This window comes from Streptopelia decaocto (assembly GCF_964273445.1).
Source record: "Streptopelia decaocto genome assembly, chromosome: 1".
In the NCBI taxonomy this organism is placed as follows: domain Eukaryota; kingdom Metazoa; phylum Chordata; class Aves; order Columbiformes; family Columbidae; genus Streptopelia; species Streptopelia decaocto.
This window is the reverse complement of record NC_138663.1, coordinates 178,892,107-178,906,261: the sequence shown is the minus strand read 5'-3', so window position 1 is coordinate 178,906,261 and position 14,155 is coordinate 178,892,107. Positions and strand designations below refer to the sequence as shown.

Genomic DNA, 14,155 nt, shown 5'->3' with positions numbered 1-14,155 from the left:
TTTGGTGATGGCAAAGAAGAGCTTTTTGCTTGCATTTGTGTTTTCTGTTTTCTTTGGAGTAAACATGCTTTTATGTGAGATTTAGGGAAGAGGGGATTCATTTCAACTTCTTACATATTGACTGAATTGTGTGCCAATTCCTTTTTATTTTTTTAATTTTTATTTTATGCTTGTTTATATTTAACAGATGAACCCTCTTACTCTCTGTGCTCCTTGTAGTATATGTACGGAGATCCTGTGGTGACATAGGCTGATTTCCAGCCTGGCTGCAGAACAGGGATTTATTGACACTGATGATTTCTTTGTCCTTAATGAAAGCTCAGCAAAAGTCACTCTGTTGACTTGTATTATGTCAGCTGCTTTTTGCAGTTTCCCCTAAGCAGCGTGGATGCTTTCAGAAAATTTCAGACTGTTCCTTGCGATGTTTCTTTCCTTCCTCGGTGATACCCCCGTACCACGTTGCTTTCCTATCTCCTTTAATTTGTGTGAGCAGTTGAAATACTGAACCTTCAGAAACTTCTTGTGCCAAGTAACATATTAACTTGTTCTTGTTCCTTGTCATTTTGCTGACTACAGATGCCCTGGGTCTATGAATGTGGTTCAAAGCTCCTGTTCTGTGCACTTTCTTAATATTACTGAATAGGAAACATCAATCCATGAAGAATACAGTAGACTGTATTGTTAGCATTTATGCTTAGTGTGGACCATACATAAAGATCATAGTGGGTTGGGGATTTCTGCATTATGGGAACTGTGATATCATTCAGCTTTTCCTCCCTTTTGAAGAAAAACAGACTCTACAATGTATTATTTGTACAATATCTTTAAAAGATGCAGCTCTGAGGAGGGTGGACTGGCTCTGGCTTGATCCATCCTTAGCCTGCACTGGTAAAGGAGTTACAAACTTGAGTACAATTGTGTGGTTACTATCCACATGTTTGTGTGACCTCAGCTGGGATGGTTTTCAGTCCTTCCGTCCACAATTCCCAGGTGATGTCTTTATTTGTCCCTTTCTTCTCATTCACTCCTCTCTCCCTCCTGTATCCAAGGTGGTGTTGAGCTTTGGTGGTTCAGCTTTGCATTTCTGTTGAGTCACAACTTGGACACCTCTAAGCTAGAGCTAATGCTGCATACTGGCTTAGAACATCCATGGGAAATTGCAGTTGCAAGTCATTTGTGCCCATGCTAAATGAGTTGAGCTGTTTCAGCAGTAACTCAGGATTCAGATCTGCATCTGAATCTTAAAGCAGCTAAGCTGGTTCTTACTTTTAAATGTACGGATGATCTTACTAGTTTCACAAAAAAGGCAGCGCAGGATGATTACAGTCATCTTTAGTAACCCTCAATGGGACTGGATCCAGTACCTTGCTGGAGGCACCTTTCAGCTCAGCTGGAGTGCTCTCAGTACCAAGACTTGAGCTTCCCAAGTTTATGGCTGAGTTTCTTCAGCAAATCTTTGGGTTTGTGCCTGGCACTTTGATGCCTCCTACACAGTGCTCAAATTAAGAAATTTTTTATGATGAGAATGGCAAAACACTGGAACAAGTTGTCCAGAGAGGTGGTAGATGCCCCATCTCTGGTAACATTCCAGGCCAGGCTGGATGGGGCTCTGAGCAACATGATCTAGTTGAAGATGTCTCTGCTCATTGCAGGGGGCTTGGACTAGATGACCTTTGAACATACCTTCCAACCCAAGCTATGATTCTATGATAATGCTAAGGCAGTATGGGCTGTGGTGGCTCATGTTGTCAGAAGTTGGCAGAGAAATTGTGGATCTCTTCCAAGTTGGAGCCCAGTTCCACTGTTGCAACTCCACGGTTGGGACCAAAAACGTTGGTTCTGGAGATATTTCTCATGAGCTTCGTTGAACATTCTAAATAGGGCTGGGATTAAGTGCAGGTTATATATGGTGAGAGTGGTGGGGAAAAAAGTTGTGATGTCTGGCTGGAAAGAGTCCTACAGTGTATCTTCTGAGATACCAGAGTGGCAGTGTACTAAGGGTTAATTTAGCTGAGTGTGCTTTTTGACAGACTGAGGAGGTTGTTCCTAGATGGTGAAATCAGCAGAGGAGGGGAATTTCCAGAGGGACTGAAGTAATTTCTTTTTATGTTCATTTTCAAGGATTAAGCAAAATTAAGGCATTTATTTATATTGGTGTGTCTTAATATTTCTTTTTATAATATGTTTCTACAACAATTAGTAAAAATGAAAGTAAAACCTTACTTATTCTGTAGTTCTGAAAATTTGATGTAGATTTTATTGTAATATGTATTGGGTTCCCTTTCTCCTAGGACTCATTATATCTAGTCAAGCTTATTGTGCATACGAATACAATTTACGCTTTTTACACTGTTTGCAAATAACTGATTTTCTACTTGCAGATGTACATAAAATCAGGCAGGGGGATAAGTGGCATTATATAGCAAAAACAATAGTCATGTTTGTGTTAGCCTATAGGCAGCAGGATCTGTGATACTTGGAATAATGAAAGCACAGTTTATAGTGATAAATGTGGAGGAATGTATAGCTGGTTTAGAATTGTGGTGGCTTCTGTGAAAAGCTACTTTTGTTTTCTGTATGCCAGAGAAAGTGATATGGGTTAAAGGAAAGTACTTTTGCATCGTTTTTCAATGCTGTTATTGCCCAATAGATCATTTGCTATTACTGTGTACTGCTAAAGAAGTAATGAAAAGTTTCCTGTAAATAATAATAATTTGAGTGCCTAACCTTTATAAGGTTAGATATAAAAGCTCACTAAAGCCTGTTTGTTCACTTGGGTCATAATGTTGTGGTTAGAAGTTTCTTTTCTTGTAAGAAGAAGGTATCATTTAGCTAGATTTATAGATTATTTATAGATTCCTCTGTGGCTTTGGGGAGGGGGCATAAGGGTGAAGGACAGCCTACTATATAGCTGTACATCACTGCATCACCATGGTGCAACATTCATAAAACAGCTTTTGAATGTCTGTTCCTGCAATGGTATCAGATAATTAGGAAACTCATGTTACCATAAAGTGTGACTGTTCTAAGGAGTATTTGTGTGACGCTGCTGCAGTCTCTTAAATGATATTAAATCATGATGAAGAGTTTTGTATTGAGTTGTTTGTTTTTAAAGAAAAAGTAAGAAAATATCTTTATAGCTTTTAGTAAGTTTGCTGCCACAGCTTTTGGATCTTACGCATTTATTGTGGTTTTTGGTATTGTAATACCTACTGTAAAATATTGTTATTTTACAGAATGATGAGTGACCTGGCACTAGTGGAAGAATATGCCAGTTCTCAGTGCATACAGGGAACTTTAAAAATCTGTGTTACGGTAGCTGTACCTCCTTTTTTCCTTCTACTTCATGAGCTCACTAGGTAGCCTGCATCTCCAACACTTCAGTTATCCTGATTTTACATTGACGCTGTTAATTGTTACTGACCTTAGAAGGTTACTGGATCCTAAGAACTTGTACTCTTTGTTCGTACATGTGGCTTCAATCATTGTAATGGAGACAGTTATAAGCCCTTGCTGTATTTCAACTCTGGTTCTCCCTGGACAGTTAGCTTAACCCCCCTTTTGAAATAAGTCTCCATTTGGAAGCTGAGGAGCTTCTGATATTTGCCCAGTGATCCTTTGGAGTGAAGTTACTCTTCACTGTTTAGAGGGAGTGACTTAAAATACTATTATTTCATCTTAGTGGAGAGTTACAGTTTATTTCCAAGCAGTAACCAAAATAGAAGTTGTACTTAAATAAATTTCCATACCTATCCTCTCTTCTGAAAGAGCTGGTACATCCCTGTTGACATAGATTGACCCACTTCAATCACTTTCTGTGGGCAATATTAAACTATAGATTATATGGCTATGTACTTTGTTTTCAGGCTGGCATACAGGACAGTAGGAGTCTGGGGCAAGTTGGTTTCAGTCCCACTGTACTGGCATATGTGTGTAATTTCTTAGCGGCATTCTTATCTTCTAGAACAGGGGTGTTACACATCAGCCTTGCAGTTGCCTTCTAAGGGCCGAGTGTAATTTTAGGACTGTATAAATGTAACTACTCTAGAAGTTGTGGCCAAATAATTACATTTAGAGAAGTTACCCAGGATTATATGGTTGCCTGTAATGCTTTCAGACCTGCTGAAGGACAGAGAAAGCCATGTTAACTGTTTAAGTCAGGCTACCAAATAGCAAGGGCTGAGGTTGAACAGTCATGATTCTGAAAGCATATCCTGCTCTGTTCATGCATGTAGCTCTCATTAACGCAAGTATTTTCTTGTTAGGGTTGTGGCTACTCTTATGAACCCTTTAACAGCTAATTAAAGCACACTTAGGAATTTGGGGAGCTTCTCCTGTTTGCATAATCTTGGGTTTCCTGATTTCGTAGAAGGGTAGGATCTGTTGACTTAAACGCTTGAATGCTTTGCCATCACTACTTAGGAATTTGGGAATACCACAATCTATATGGGAAAAACAGCTGTTACATTTCCTAGAGTGAGGGAGTATGAGCCTGTGACATGATCCTCCCTAATTAAATTGCTTGGCACTGAGGAGAGGAAGATGCCCTTCATTTATTTTTTTTTTTTTGAGTTGCAGCCTACTGCAAAAACAAGGCAAAGTGAAACCTCCTGAACTAAGGCAGAAGTTAATCCTCACCAGTGGCACTGAAGTCACCCATGGGCTTTTCTAGGGGGCTCAGTCTGGATGGGTACATGTTAGACTTCTGGCTCTTCTGTCACAGCAGCCCTTAATCAAAGGCAGTTTAAAGAATTTTGATCAAAACACTAGGCACCACACATTTCGCTTCCTTAAAAACATATGGATTTAAATTCCTAGGCACCAACATATTCCCTTAGGTTCCTAATTTTAGACACCTGATTCTGTTATTCTTTTGAGACGGTGGATTTTTTCATTTATGTATTGGTCACCTTAGTTGTATAAAAAGATTACGTTTTGTGCTCGCCTTTTTCCCCAGAAGTGATACAGCGCACCTCTTTGTAAGCTCATGTTAACCATGTTTACCTTTGGTGCAGATGAGTAAATGAAAATATGGGCACTGTAGGCACGCATCCCTCCAGTGAAGCTGTTTACATTCTGTAGTTTAGGATATATTTTTTTTCTTTGCTATTGTACTGTGCATTTTTTTTTGCCTGTTTTAATTTGCCATGACGTGGTCAGTGCTGTTTCCTTCCGGCTGCTTGTGAGCCTGTGGTAGAGATAAGGATACGTTTACAGTGCATTTTTAACAAGAAGCTGAAGAACTGCTTCATGTAGGAACTCAGGGACTCTCTGCTTTGTACAAAAAATTAATTTACTGGTTTCATCTCTTTGACACTGTGGAAATCAAGATCCAGACCGTTTTACTTGCAAAATAACAACTTTGCTGAATTTGAACTGTGTATGAAGAAGAAAGGTGATACACTTGGGATACCCTACAGCTGAGTAGGTCGGTCTGGGTCTTGTATTTTTACTTTGAATATACCTTACAGATGAGAGTTACTAATGAATGTGAAAACTGCATGTATGAATCAAATGAAAATATGGATTTTCTTTTTGTTAACTTTTGTAACTTTTTCTTTGGCTTCTGCTTTTAATATGAAACACTTTGAACAATATGATGTCTTACCTCCTAGGACAGTTTTATTTTAAAGGGAGTTAAAATTCATATGTATTAATCAGTGAAAGTTATACCTCTGAAGATACAGAGGTGTCTGACTTCCTTGGAGTGAGTTAGAACAGTTGTAGTTTGGAGCAAGCTCTATCGTAGCTAAAGCAAGCTAAAGCAATCTTTTCTTCATTGTAACTTTTTAATTTTTTCCCTCCACAGTGCTAAGAGCTATTAAGGTGGGAAGAACAACTCAGGAAAGGATTTCCCTTGGTTTGTTTCCCTTCGAGAAGAGAAGAACCTGGGAATACTGATGATCTGAGAAATACGAACACTGATACTTGATTCATTTTGCGATCCTGCTTTTCTGCCCTGCTGGACCTCGGTGACGTTCTCAGTTCTTTCACATTCAAGAACATTTTTCTTCGTATGTGGAGCTGAGACCTGGGAATGCATTATTATGGCAGCAGTTGTACAGCAGAATGAGCTTGTGTTTGAATTTGCCAGCAACGTCATGGAGGACGAGCAGCAGGTATGGGACGATGTAAGAAACCATATTTGTACAAATTGCTGTTAGGAATATTATGAAAACATGAGGAAAAAATGTAGTGTAAAACATGAAAAAACAAACATTGAGGTAATTATTGTTGCAGCAGATCTTTGTGCTGTTTCGAAAGCTTCCTGTTGCTTCCTGTAACTTGCATGGGCAGAACAGAAATTGGTTGAAATGTTATAACTTCTGCAGTATTGCAGAGATATCCTCCTCCAAAAATGTTTTTTTCTTGTGTTGCTGATCTGTGCCAGTAGAATACATCCGTGGCACAGAATTCCCCAAATTCTGGTATTTAACAGCACTTTTAACTTTCCTAATGTGCTAGGATAAAATTGTGAATAAAAGTCACGGTCACGCTACTGATGACTAGAAGGAGCAGTAGATACCTTCTCACTGCTTTTTACAGATTGGTTCCTAAATTGTGTTACTGTATACTGGCTATACAGAAATAAGCTTCAAAGTAATTTAAGTTGGTTTCTTTCACACTGAAGGGAAAATGTCTGTTTCTATCGAAGGAGGCTCTCAATTAGTTGTAGATTATCTAAACCACGTCCTGTGAGTTCTGAGGCTTCAGTGAAGAATTCCTATTTTAAGAACAAGGCAGTTCCTCTATAGACGGTGGTTAATAGTAGGGGTTTGCATTTATTAACAAGAAATAATTTGTCTGGGTACTGCAGAGGGACAGGCTGAGAAGTGCCGCAAGAAACTGCTCCTCTCTTTGTGACTGTGAAAAGAATTTATTCTCCTCTTTTTCAAAAATACTTATGGCTTTATAATCTTGTCTGTGGGTTTTCTGTGTGGCCTCATATCTGGCTGGGTCAGCAGCCTGTTTCTGCGGCCTGTTTCTGCTGTCAGAGTCATGCGATCATTTCAATGAACTGAGTGTTGTCTGTCTAAAGTGCTAACTCACTTTTGGGTGGAACTAGTAATGTAACTTCCTTCCCTGTATTTTTCCAGAGCTAGTGGTAGCCTGGGGATTTAGATATGGGAATTGCACAAACATGGTTGAAAATGAGCCTTATTTATTACCTCTGTTTGTTTTTCATTGCTGGCTTTACTTTACAAGCCAGTGGGAGAGGGGAGAATTGAGATGGGGAGAGCTACTACAGCGTGGTTTCTGGAAGGGGTAGTGCAAGCAAACATGGTTTTGTTCAGTTTAGCTATGCATTCTGCCTCTTGCAATTTCTTCAGATGCTCATCTGAAAAACTTTTAAAATATTAAGGAACACTCAACAGGGCAGTAAAACCTCCCTAAACAGAGCTTTCTTCAGCTCCAGAACAAACTCAGCCTTGGCGTTTATCTCGTAACCCAAATAAATCCTACTCCAGATGAAGCCTGAGGAAAGAAGATCTGTAGCATACCCTAAAGGTGATGAAATCAAAGATGTGAAAGATCAGAGAGACAGTGCATAGCAGAAGGTCTGTGGCTGCAAACAGTTGAATGCAAACCCCTCTTAAAGCACCAGGTTGACGTAGTTCAGGTATCAAAGATGCAGGTAGGCAGCTGGCTGGCTGCATGAAGGTAGAGCTTAAATACTCAGCTGTAGAAAAAGAATCCTGCATAGGGAAAGATCTGGGAAGCTGGACCAAGGTTTAGGTCCAACAAGGATTTATAGTACAACATTAACCCAAAAAAATAGCTTATTGCTTGCTTATACCTGGTTGATCTGCTACTTACAACATAGGAGCTATTGCTGCTCCTGAAGTGTTTGAATTCTGGACAGATTGGTTGTATTTAGGGATGGATAACGTGATTTGGGTACCTTGCAAAAATTTTAGCTCTGGAAGGGCTCTGTGTTGGTCAAAAGCGTTTTTTGAGCTTCATCAGTATACAAAAGGCGACGTATTTGTACTCAAGTGTCATTTAACTGATCTTTGGATAATTATTTTTGCGACGCCCCCAAAAGCTGGCATTACAAGAACTGTGGTACTTTTCTTCTTGGCCAGGAGCCCAGTCATGCCAAGAGGACACGGAACAGCTGTGGGGAGAGGTTCAGGGTCTAGATGGCAGCTATGCTCAGTATTTCAGGGAAGTCATAATTCATGGCTATTTTTTAAAATCTGGGTTTTTTTTCAAGTCTTGGTTAAACCACCGTAAATTATGAACAGTCCATTTGCAAACGTAAGCATTCAGCCAGGGGCAGGCGCCAGTGGGAGGGACTCACTCACGTGGCCCCGTGTGAACGGGAAATGCTCTCTCTTATCACTGTTATCCTTTTCAGTTCAGAATTTTTTTTTTTTTTCTTGTAGCATTCATTTATCACATTCTGCATGTATGGTTAGGAATAAATGTGATGAAAATATCCTTGTAATTTTAAAAAGGGAACAAGTGGCTTACACTAATGCTACTGATAGTCTGTCTGGCTGCTGCAAGATGTCAGAGATCCTGGTTAAATAGAGAGTTTGCCTTTTTTTTTTTTTTTTTAAGAGAGAGAGACTGCACACATAAAACTGGGCAGGAGTTCCTACAAGATTTTGCTGAGTCAGTGCCGCTGCCTAAAATTGCTTTTCTTCATGTCTACAGCTTCTCTTCTCAATGTCTTTTCATTTAGTCCTTCATTAATGTCATATTTGATCAGGACATTTTTCATTTAATAAGCTGGATAGAAGCAGCCGCAGAGGCTGGATCCTCCATAGGAAGTTTTCAGTAGTGCCAGGGACACCTGGCTGAACCATCACAACCATTAAATTGGTAGCATGGTCCTCAGCGTGACAGCTCTGCCAACAGATCCTCTCTCAAGTCTCTCTGACACATGTAGCAACCTGTGCCTGAAGGCACCTTCTGTATCTTGAGGAGCTTTTCTCTCTTCCGTTCTTCTGAGGAAGAGCGGTCCAAGCCCTTAGGTTGGGCCGTAACTTCTGCACTGTTTTCTCATGCCTTGGTTTGCTCTTCCACCTTCCCTGGTGTTGCCAGGGGCTTTCTGAAACATTAGGTCACCTGGTCAAGGCCAAGGTCTACATTTTTTTGGTTATTTCCAGCTCCTGTAGAAAGTCCCTCTCTTATCCACTTGCAGTTTCATGAAGACTTCAACGGAATGGTTGTGAGATCCATAATGAGGTTGTCTCCTCAGGAAAGCAAGTAGCATTAATGTGCTTCCAGCATCCCTTTGTGAAACTTGATAATTTCTCAGATGCTGGTCATGGGAACGCCTTTAAAGTCAAGAGGCTGCCTCTGCTGTTGGCACCTTCAAAAAAAAGCAAAACCAAAGCCCATTTTCTAGTCACCAAGGTAATTTTGCCTAGTTTTGTTTAGTGGTTTCATGTTTTCACTGGGTATATTCTCATTACACGCTAGCATCAAAGGGAGCCGTGGTAAACACGGGCTCTTCTGCAGTTCTAAATGTGTACAAAGGTATAATATATCTTACACCAACAGAGCTATGGGAAGCTTTAGCTTGGCTCTCCGTTGGGATTCAGGTGCTTTCAGCGACATCAAGAACATTATAAAAATGCTGATGTGAGATTTTTGTACCTCTCAGCAGTCATATAGACATCAACATACATTAGTAGTAGCTTTTAAAACTGAATGAAATCCTTGTTAATGAAATGATAACCAATTGCAAGTGTTGTACAAAAAAGTGACGGCGGTTTCTGCAAAAATGCTTTTCAAATTACATGTGATTGCAGTTGCCAGAATGCTTTTCTCTCTGAAAGCATATCGTATATTTGTTCCAGTCTTTCCTTTTCACAACTGTGGCAAGAAAGAAAATCCATGCGTTGTACCTCTGCAAGGTATGAGTTGGAAGCAGGTGTAACAATGGTTTTGACATAAAAGGCCACAAGAAGTGACGTTTACTCTGAATCTTCCAGTTCAAAGCTATTATTAAATTAAAGAAAAACACATTTCATGTGTCTTATCATGAGGGAATGCTTTTCTGTGTGTCTTCTGTCTTTGGGAAGCATACTGTGTCACCAAGCTCCTTGGACGGTCCAGCACCGAGGTATTCCCCTGGCATGGGGGTTTCTCTGCCTGGAGACAGACACAGTAACCGTGTCAGAGTACGTGTGTGGTGGTTGTTTCTAGACATGGTCAAAATACAGTTTAGCCTTGCAGAGAAGATCACATTTGATCATACAGATGAAACCAACTGCCGCTGAAATGCGTGAGAGCAGCAGTATTCAATGCCGTGGGGAACATTTTGGTCAGCGGTGAAGCGTGTTTCGGTAACACGTGTACTTGGACTTTTGTATTTCAGTTTCACAGCAGAGTGGTGAGTAGGGTATGATACAAATAGGGCTTTGAGAAGCTGCGCTGGAAACGTGTGACAATCGGTTGGTTTTATCTGTGTTTCCTTTATGGTTCTGAAACATTTTTTTATGACTTGTCCCCACTAAAGAAAACAGCAACACTGGAGGTGGTTTTGCGTCTCAGGGGCCAAGTCAGCAACGTGAGCGTCAGTCATTAGAGAAGGACAGCACTGAGCCAGAGTAACTTTTTTATCCAGAAGAAGCTAACATGAGGCTGATAGTGAGCACAGACAACTCGATCTGCTGCTGCAGACCCTGCAGCTATCGAGCTGGTGCAGCAGCAGAAGGCGGGAGGAAGGAGCTTCTCTTTTCGATGACGTGGCAGGGAGGCAGCTGGCCATTTGGTGATGAACATGTAGGAGATGGATGCCTGCATCAGAAATAGACACTCCAACTCCTCCACCCTTTTTAAGTCAGTGGAGAGGAACAGGCATTTTTAGGGCATGATTCACGCACAGGAGCGTAAAACTGGGCAGGGAAATTGTGCCCTAGAAACAGCCATTTCTCTCTGATGGCTCTGAAGGAAACCTGGGGTTCCCAGCTCCAGTCCAAGTGTCTGCACCACAGCTGTCCAAAGTTAGGTGAGATTAACCTCACCCTTAGTGTCCGTGAACTAAAGCAGGATCAGAAGACTGAAGTCTCCTGACTTGTGTCTTCTCTACCTAAAATCCGTAGTTTTTACCTGCTTAGTAAAATACTGAACAGGTACTTGCAAAACATGTGCTTTGCTTGCTTGCAGGTGACAGGAGCCTCAGTAGAATGTCGTATATAATCCTTTTTAATTTTTTTTTTTTGTGTAGTTAATATATATGGGTGTACAAGATACATAACGTGCATCCCCAGAGTTATGTACTGTAGCATATTACTGAAATTGAGCTATTAATTGTATCTCGATAATGAGGCTGTAATGGACCATCCTCCTTCTAGTTTATAGAACATATTGTTGAAAAAAACCTTTTGTAAATGCATGCAGTATTTTATTTTTCTTCTCTCTTTACAGTGCTTCATCTTTTTTATTACTGTGGCTTTTATTTAATCAAATCTATTTATTTATTCTTGCTTCGAGGCAAGTAGGATCAGGGATGTTTGGGTCAGTGAACAGAATGCAAAATGTGAACATGATTCTTCCTGAGGAACAGTGGGAACCTCTTGGCCACTGATGATTCCTGGTTTCTCAGTCCTGGCGAGATAGGTAGAGGTGGCCTTGAAGATACAAAGAAGAAGCTGCCCCATTGCTTGACTCGATATGTGCCCATCATCTGGCAACGTGGTTGCACAAGAGAGCTTTAGCTGGTCTGTCCTTTGTTCATTTTTATTGATCTCGTACCATGTTAATCTATTTTGAAGCTTATGCTTGGTAGAGTAGGTAGGTTATTTCTTGGGTTTTTTTTTGCTTTTGTTGGAGTCTTTTGCAGACTGTCTTCGATAGAAGCCCATAGAAATACTACTTTTTTTCTTAATTTGTTCTTTTTACCTGGTTGCCCTTTATCACCGTTGTTGCTGAGACATGTTTTACAGAACACAGAGCAATTTTAAGTGATAATTACTGCCCTTTAAAACTTCTAATTGCATTTTCCACTTTTGGTACTTGCATTCCAGACTCTTCCCTTAGGAGAGGCTGATTCCCATAGCCCTTGTCTGTGATGAGCCAGGAGCTCTGATGCCCTTTTTCCACTGGTGGTGGTGTGTGTGGTGACAAGACTTTGAGACATGAGCGGTCCCTCAGCAGGCTCACAATCAAATGATTGTCTGTTTGGGTTTTCGTTGTTTGTTTATTTTTTCCTTGTGTGTTTAAATAAAAAACCCCTGCTTGATCCATGCATATCTGTGCTCTTCTGTGTAGGATGAGACCATATGTATATATACTGTTTTTCTCAGAAGCATGTTTTGGGAACTTTTTCACTTGTTTTCTTGTTTTTAAGCTTGCCACATTCATAATGTGATTTATTTTGATAGTGAGAGAACCTTAGAGTTACACTAGATTTTCTTGGAGCCTGCTCTGCTATCATCCGCTACAACTTTCTTCCTGCAAATGACATTTTAAAAGACTCACTTTGGAAGATACTGTGTCTGTAATAAATGGTATTTTCTGAAAACCTCTTTCTGTTGAATGGTCGCCTTTTCAGAGACTATGCATCTTATTATTATTACTGGTAAGCTTGATTTCTGTTTTCCCAGCTGCCTTTTCTATATCTGATGCAAAGTAACTATTGAGACAGAAGGACGATGTCTGAAAGCTGACTTAGGAAGGAAAGCTTGGGGGAAGTAATGCCAAGTGACTAAAGCCATGAGAATTAGAGAGGGAAAGTATTACGGCATGTATATCAAGTACTCCCTGTTGCATCCCTTGTTCTTGTAGCAAGTGTCTCTTAAAATAGTGATTTCAAACAGTGTCTCATGGGAAACCTGGTTCTTCTGAGAGCTTCATCCAGTCCTGACAGCCACAGGACTCCTGCACCCCCAGCTTGATGGGAAGAGCAAAAGATTAAGGTCCTTGCAGCAAATTACTTGCCGGGTATTACTGCCAGCAGTGTTTAGTATTTACTGTGCTGTGCCACTCCTCTGTATTGTCAGCTTTTATACTACGAAATAGTGTCGTGGGAGTCTGGTATTACCTTGTTAAGGTTTGATTGCAGGGTGACAATAAACCATGGCAGATGTATTGTTAATCCCCTCTTCTTCCTCCTTTCCCCCTTTAGCCCCTCCCTCTTCCCCCTTCCCACTAAGGACAGGCGATTGAGAGGAAAAGAAGGACAGAGAGAAGAGAGTTGGAAAAAATTAAAAATGTTTTACTAATGCTACTAATAAAATAGAGAAAATAATACAAAATTTACAAAACCAATCTTGAAAGTCTCAGCAACTGCTCTGGCAGATATAGGGCTGGCACCTGGAAGTCCTGGACTGGACTCTGCAGCCAACCAGGACTGGATTCAGTCTCTCACTAGGCCTCACTTCGCAGGGATGATTCGCAAGGTCCTCTCCTAATCTTGGCCATAAGGAAAAAGGGATGAGATCCTCGTGATCTCCCACTTTTATATGAAGTATCACGTGAATGGGATGGAATACTTGGTCAGTTTTTGGTCACCTGTTTTAGTTCACTGCTCTCGCAGGATGTGCATCTATCCTTGCATTCCATTGCTATGTCTACCAAAACATGTATCTAGTTTTCAGAAAAGTGCAGTTAGTAAAAGGACTTCAGCTGACAGGAAAATCCACTAAAAGATAATTTGTTTTTAACAAAACCAGGACATACCTATGGGAGTAAAATCAGTATATTAGATACTACAGTGATATTCAGCTTCTGGCCCATAGTGAGACCCTGCTGCTGCTTGGTTTTACATGCTAAAAATCATCTTATTTTTTGGTACTGAAGGTCTAATATTCAAGTGATGTGGCATAGGTCTGTTGAAGTATTAATCAGCAAGTGGTTAGATGAGATGTAGTCTAAACTAATTATTATTTTAATTTTATTTTTTCTACCCCCCAGCTTGGTGATCCATCTATTTTCCCTGCTGTCATCGTGGAGCATGTTCCTAGCGCAGAGCTCCTACACAACTACTCTGGCTTAACCTGCGTGGATGAACCCAGTGACATGATCACTGAGAACTCTCTGGACGTTGCAGAAGAGCAAATAATAGAAGATGATGACATCACCCTCACAGGTCGGCAATAAAAACGTTTCTGTGCCATGGTTTTGCACCAAGATGGCTGTGGCTAATGGTAGAAAAAAGCTTAATGACAAAAAAACAACAGGAAACAAAATTATA

At 40.5% G+C, this 14,155-nt stretch overlaps 1 protein-coding gene across 6 annotated transcripts in view; it reads left to right on the top strand.

The window, feature by feature from the left end:
- Positions 1-14,155, top strand: part of ELF1 (E74 like ETS transcription factor 1) — a 91,293-nt gene that overhangs the window by 44,919 nt on the left and 32,219 nt on the right. For 3 of the 6 annotated variants that reach the window (XM_082053799.1, XM_082053797.1, XM_082053801.1), the window contains exons 2-3: positions 5,810-6,131; positions 13,876-14,050. In XM_082053799.1, the coding sequence (XP_081909925.1) occupies positions 6,048-6,131; positions 13,876-14,050 (259 nt within the window). In that variant the 5' untranslated portion in view covers positions 5,810-6,047. Of the gene's footprint in view, positions 1-5,218; positions 5,429-5,809; positions 6,132-13,875; positions 14,051-14,155 lie in introns of those variants that run through there. The other 3 variants (XM_082053800.1, XM_082053802.1, XM_082053798.1) reach the window with 2 other exon arrangements.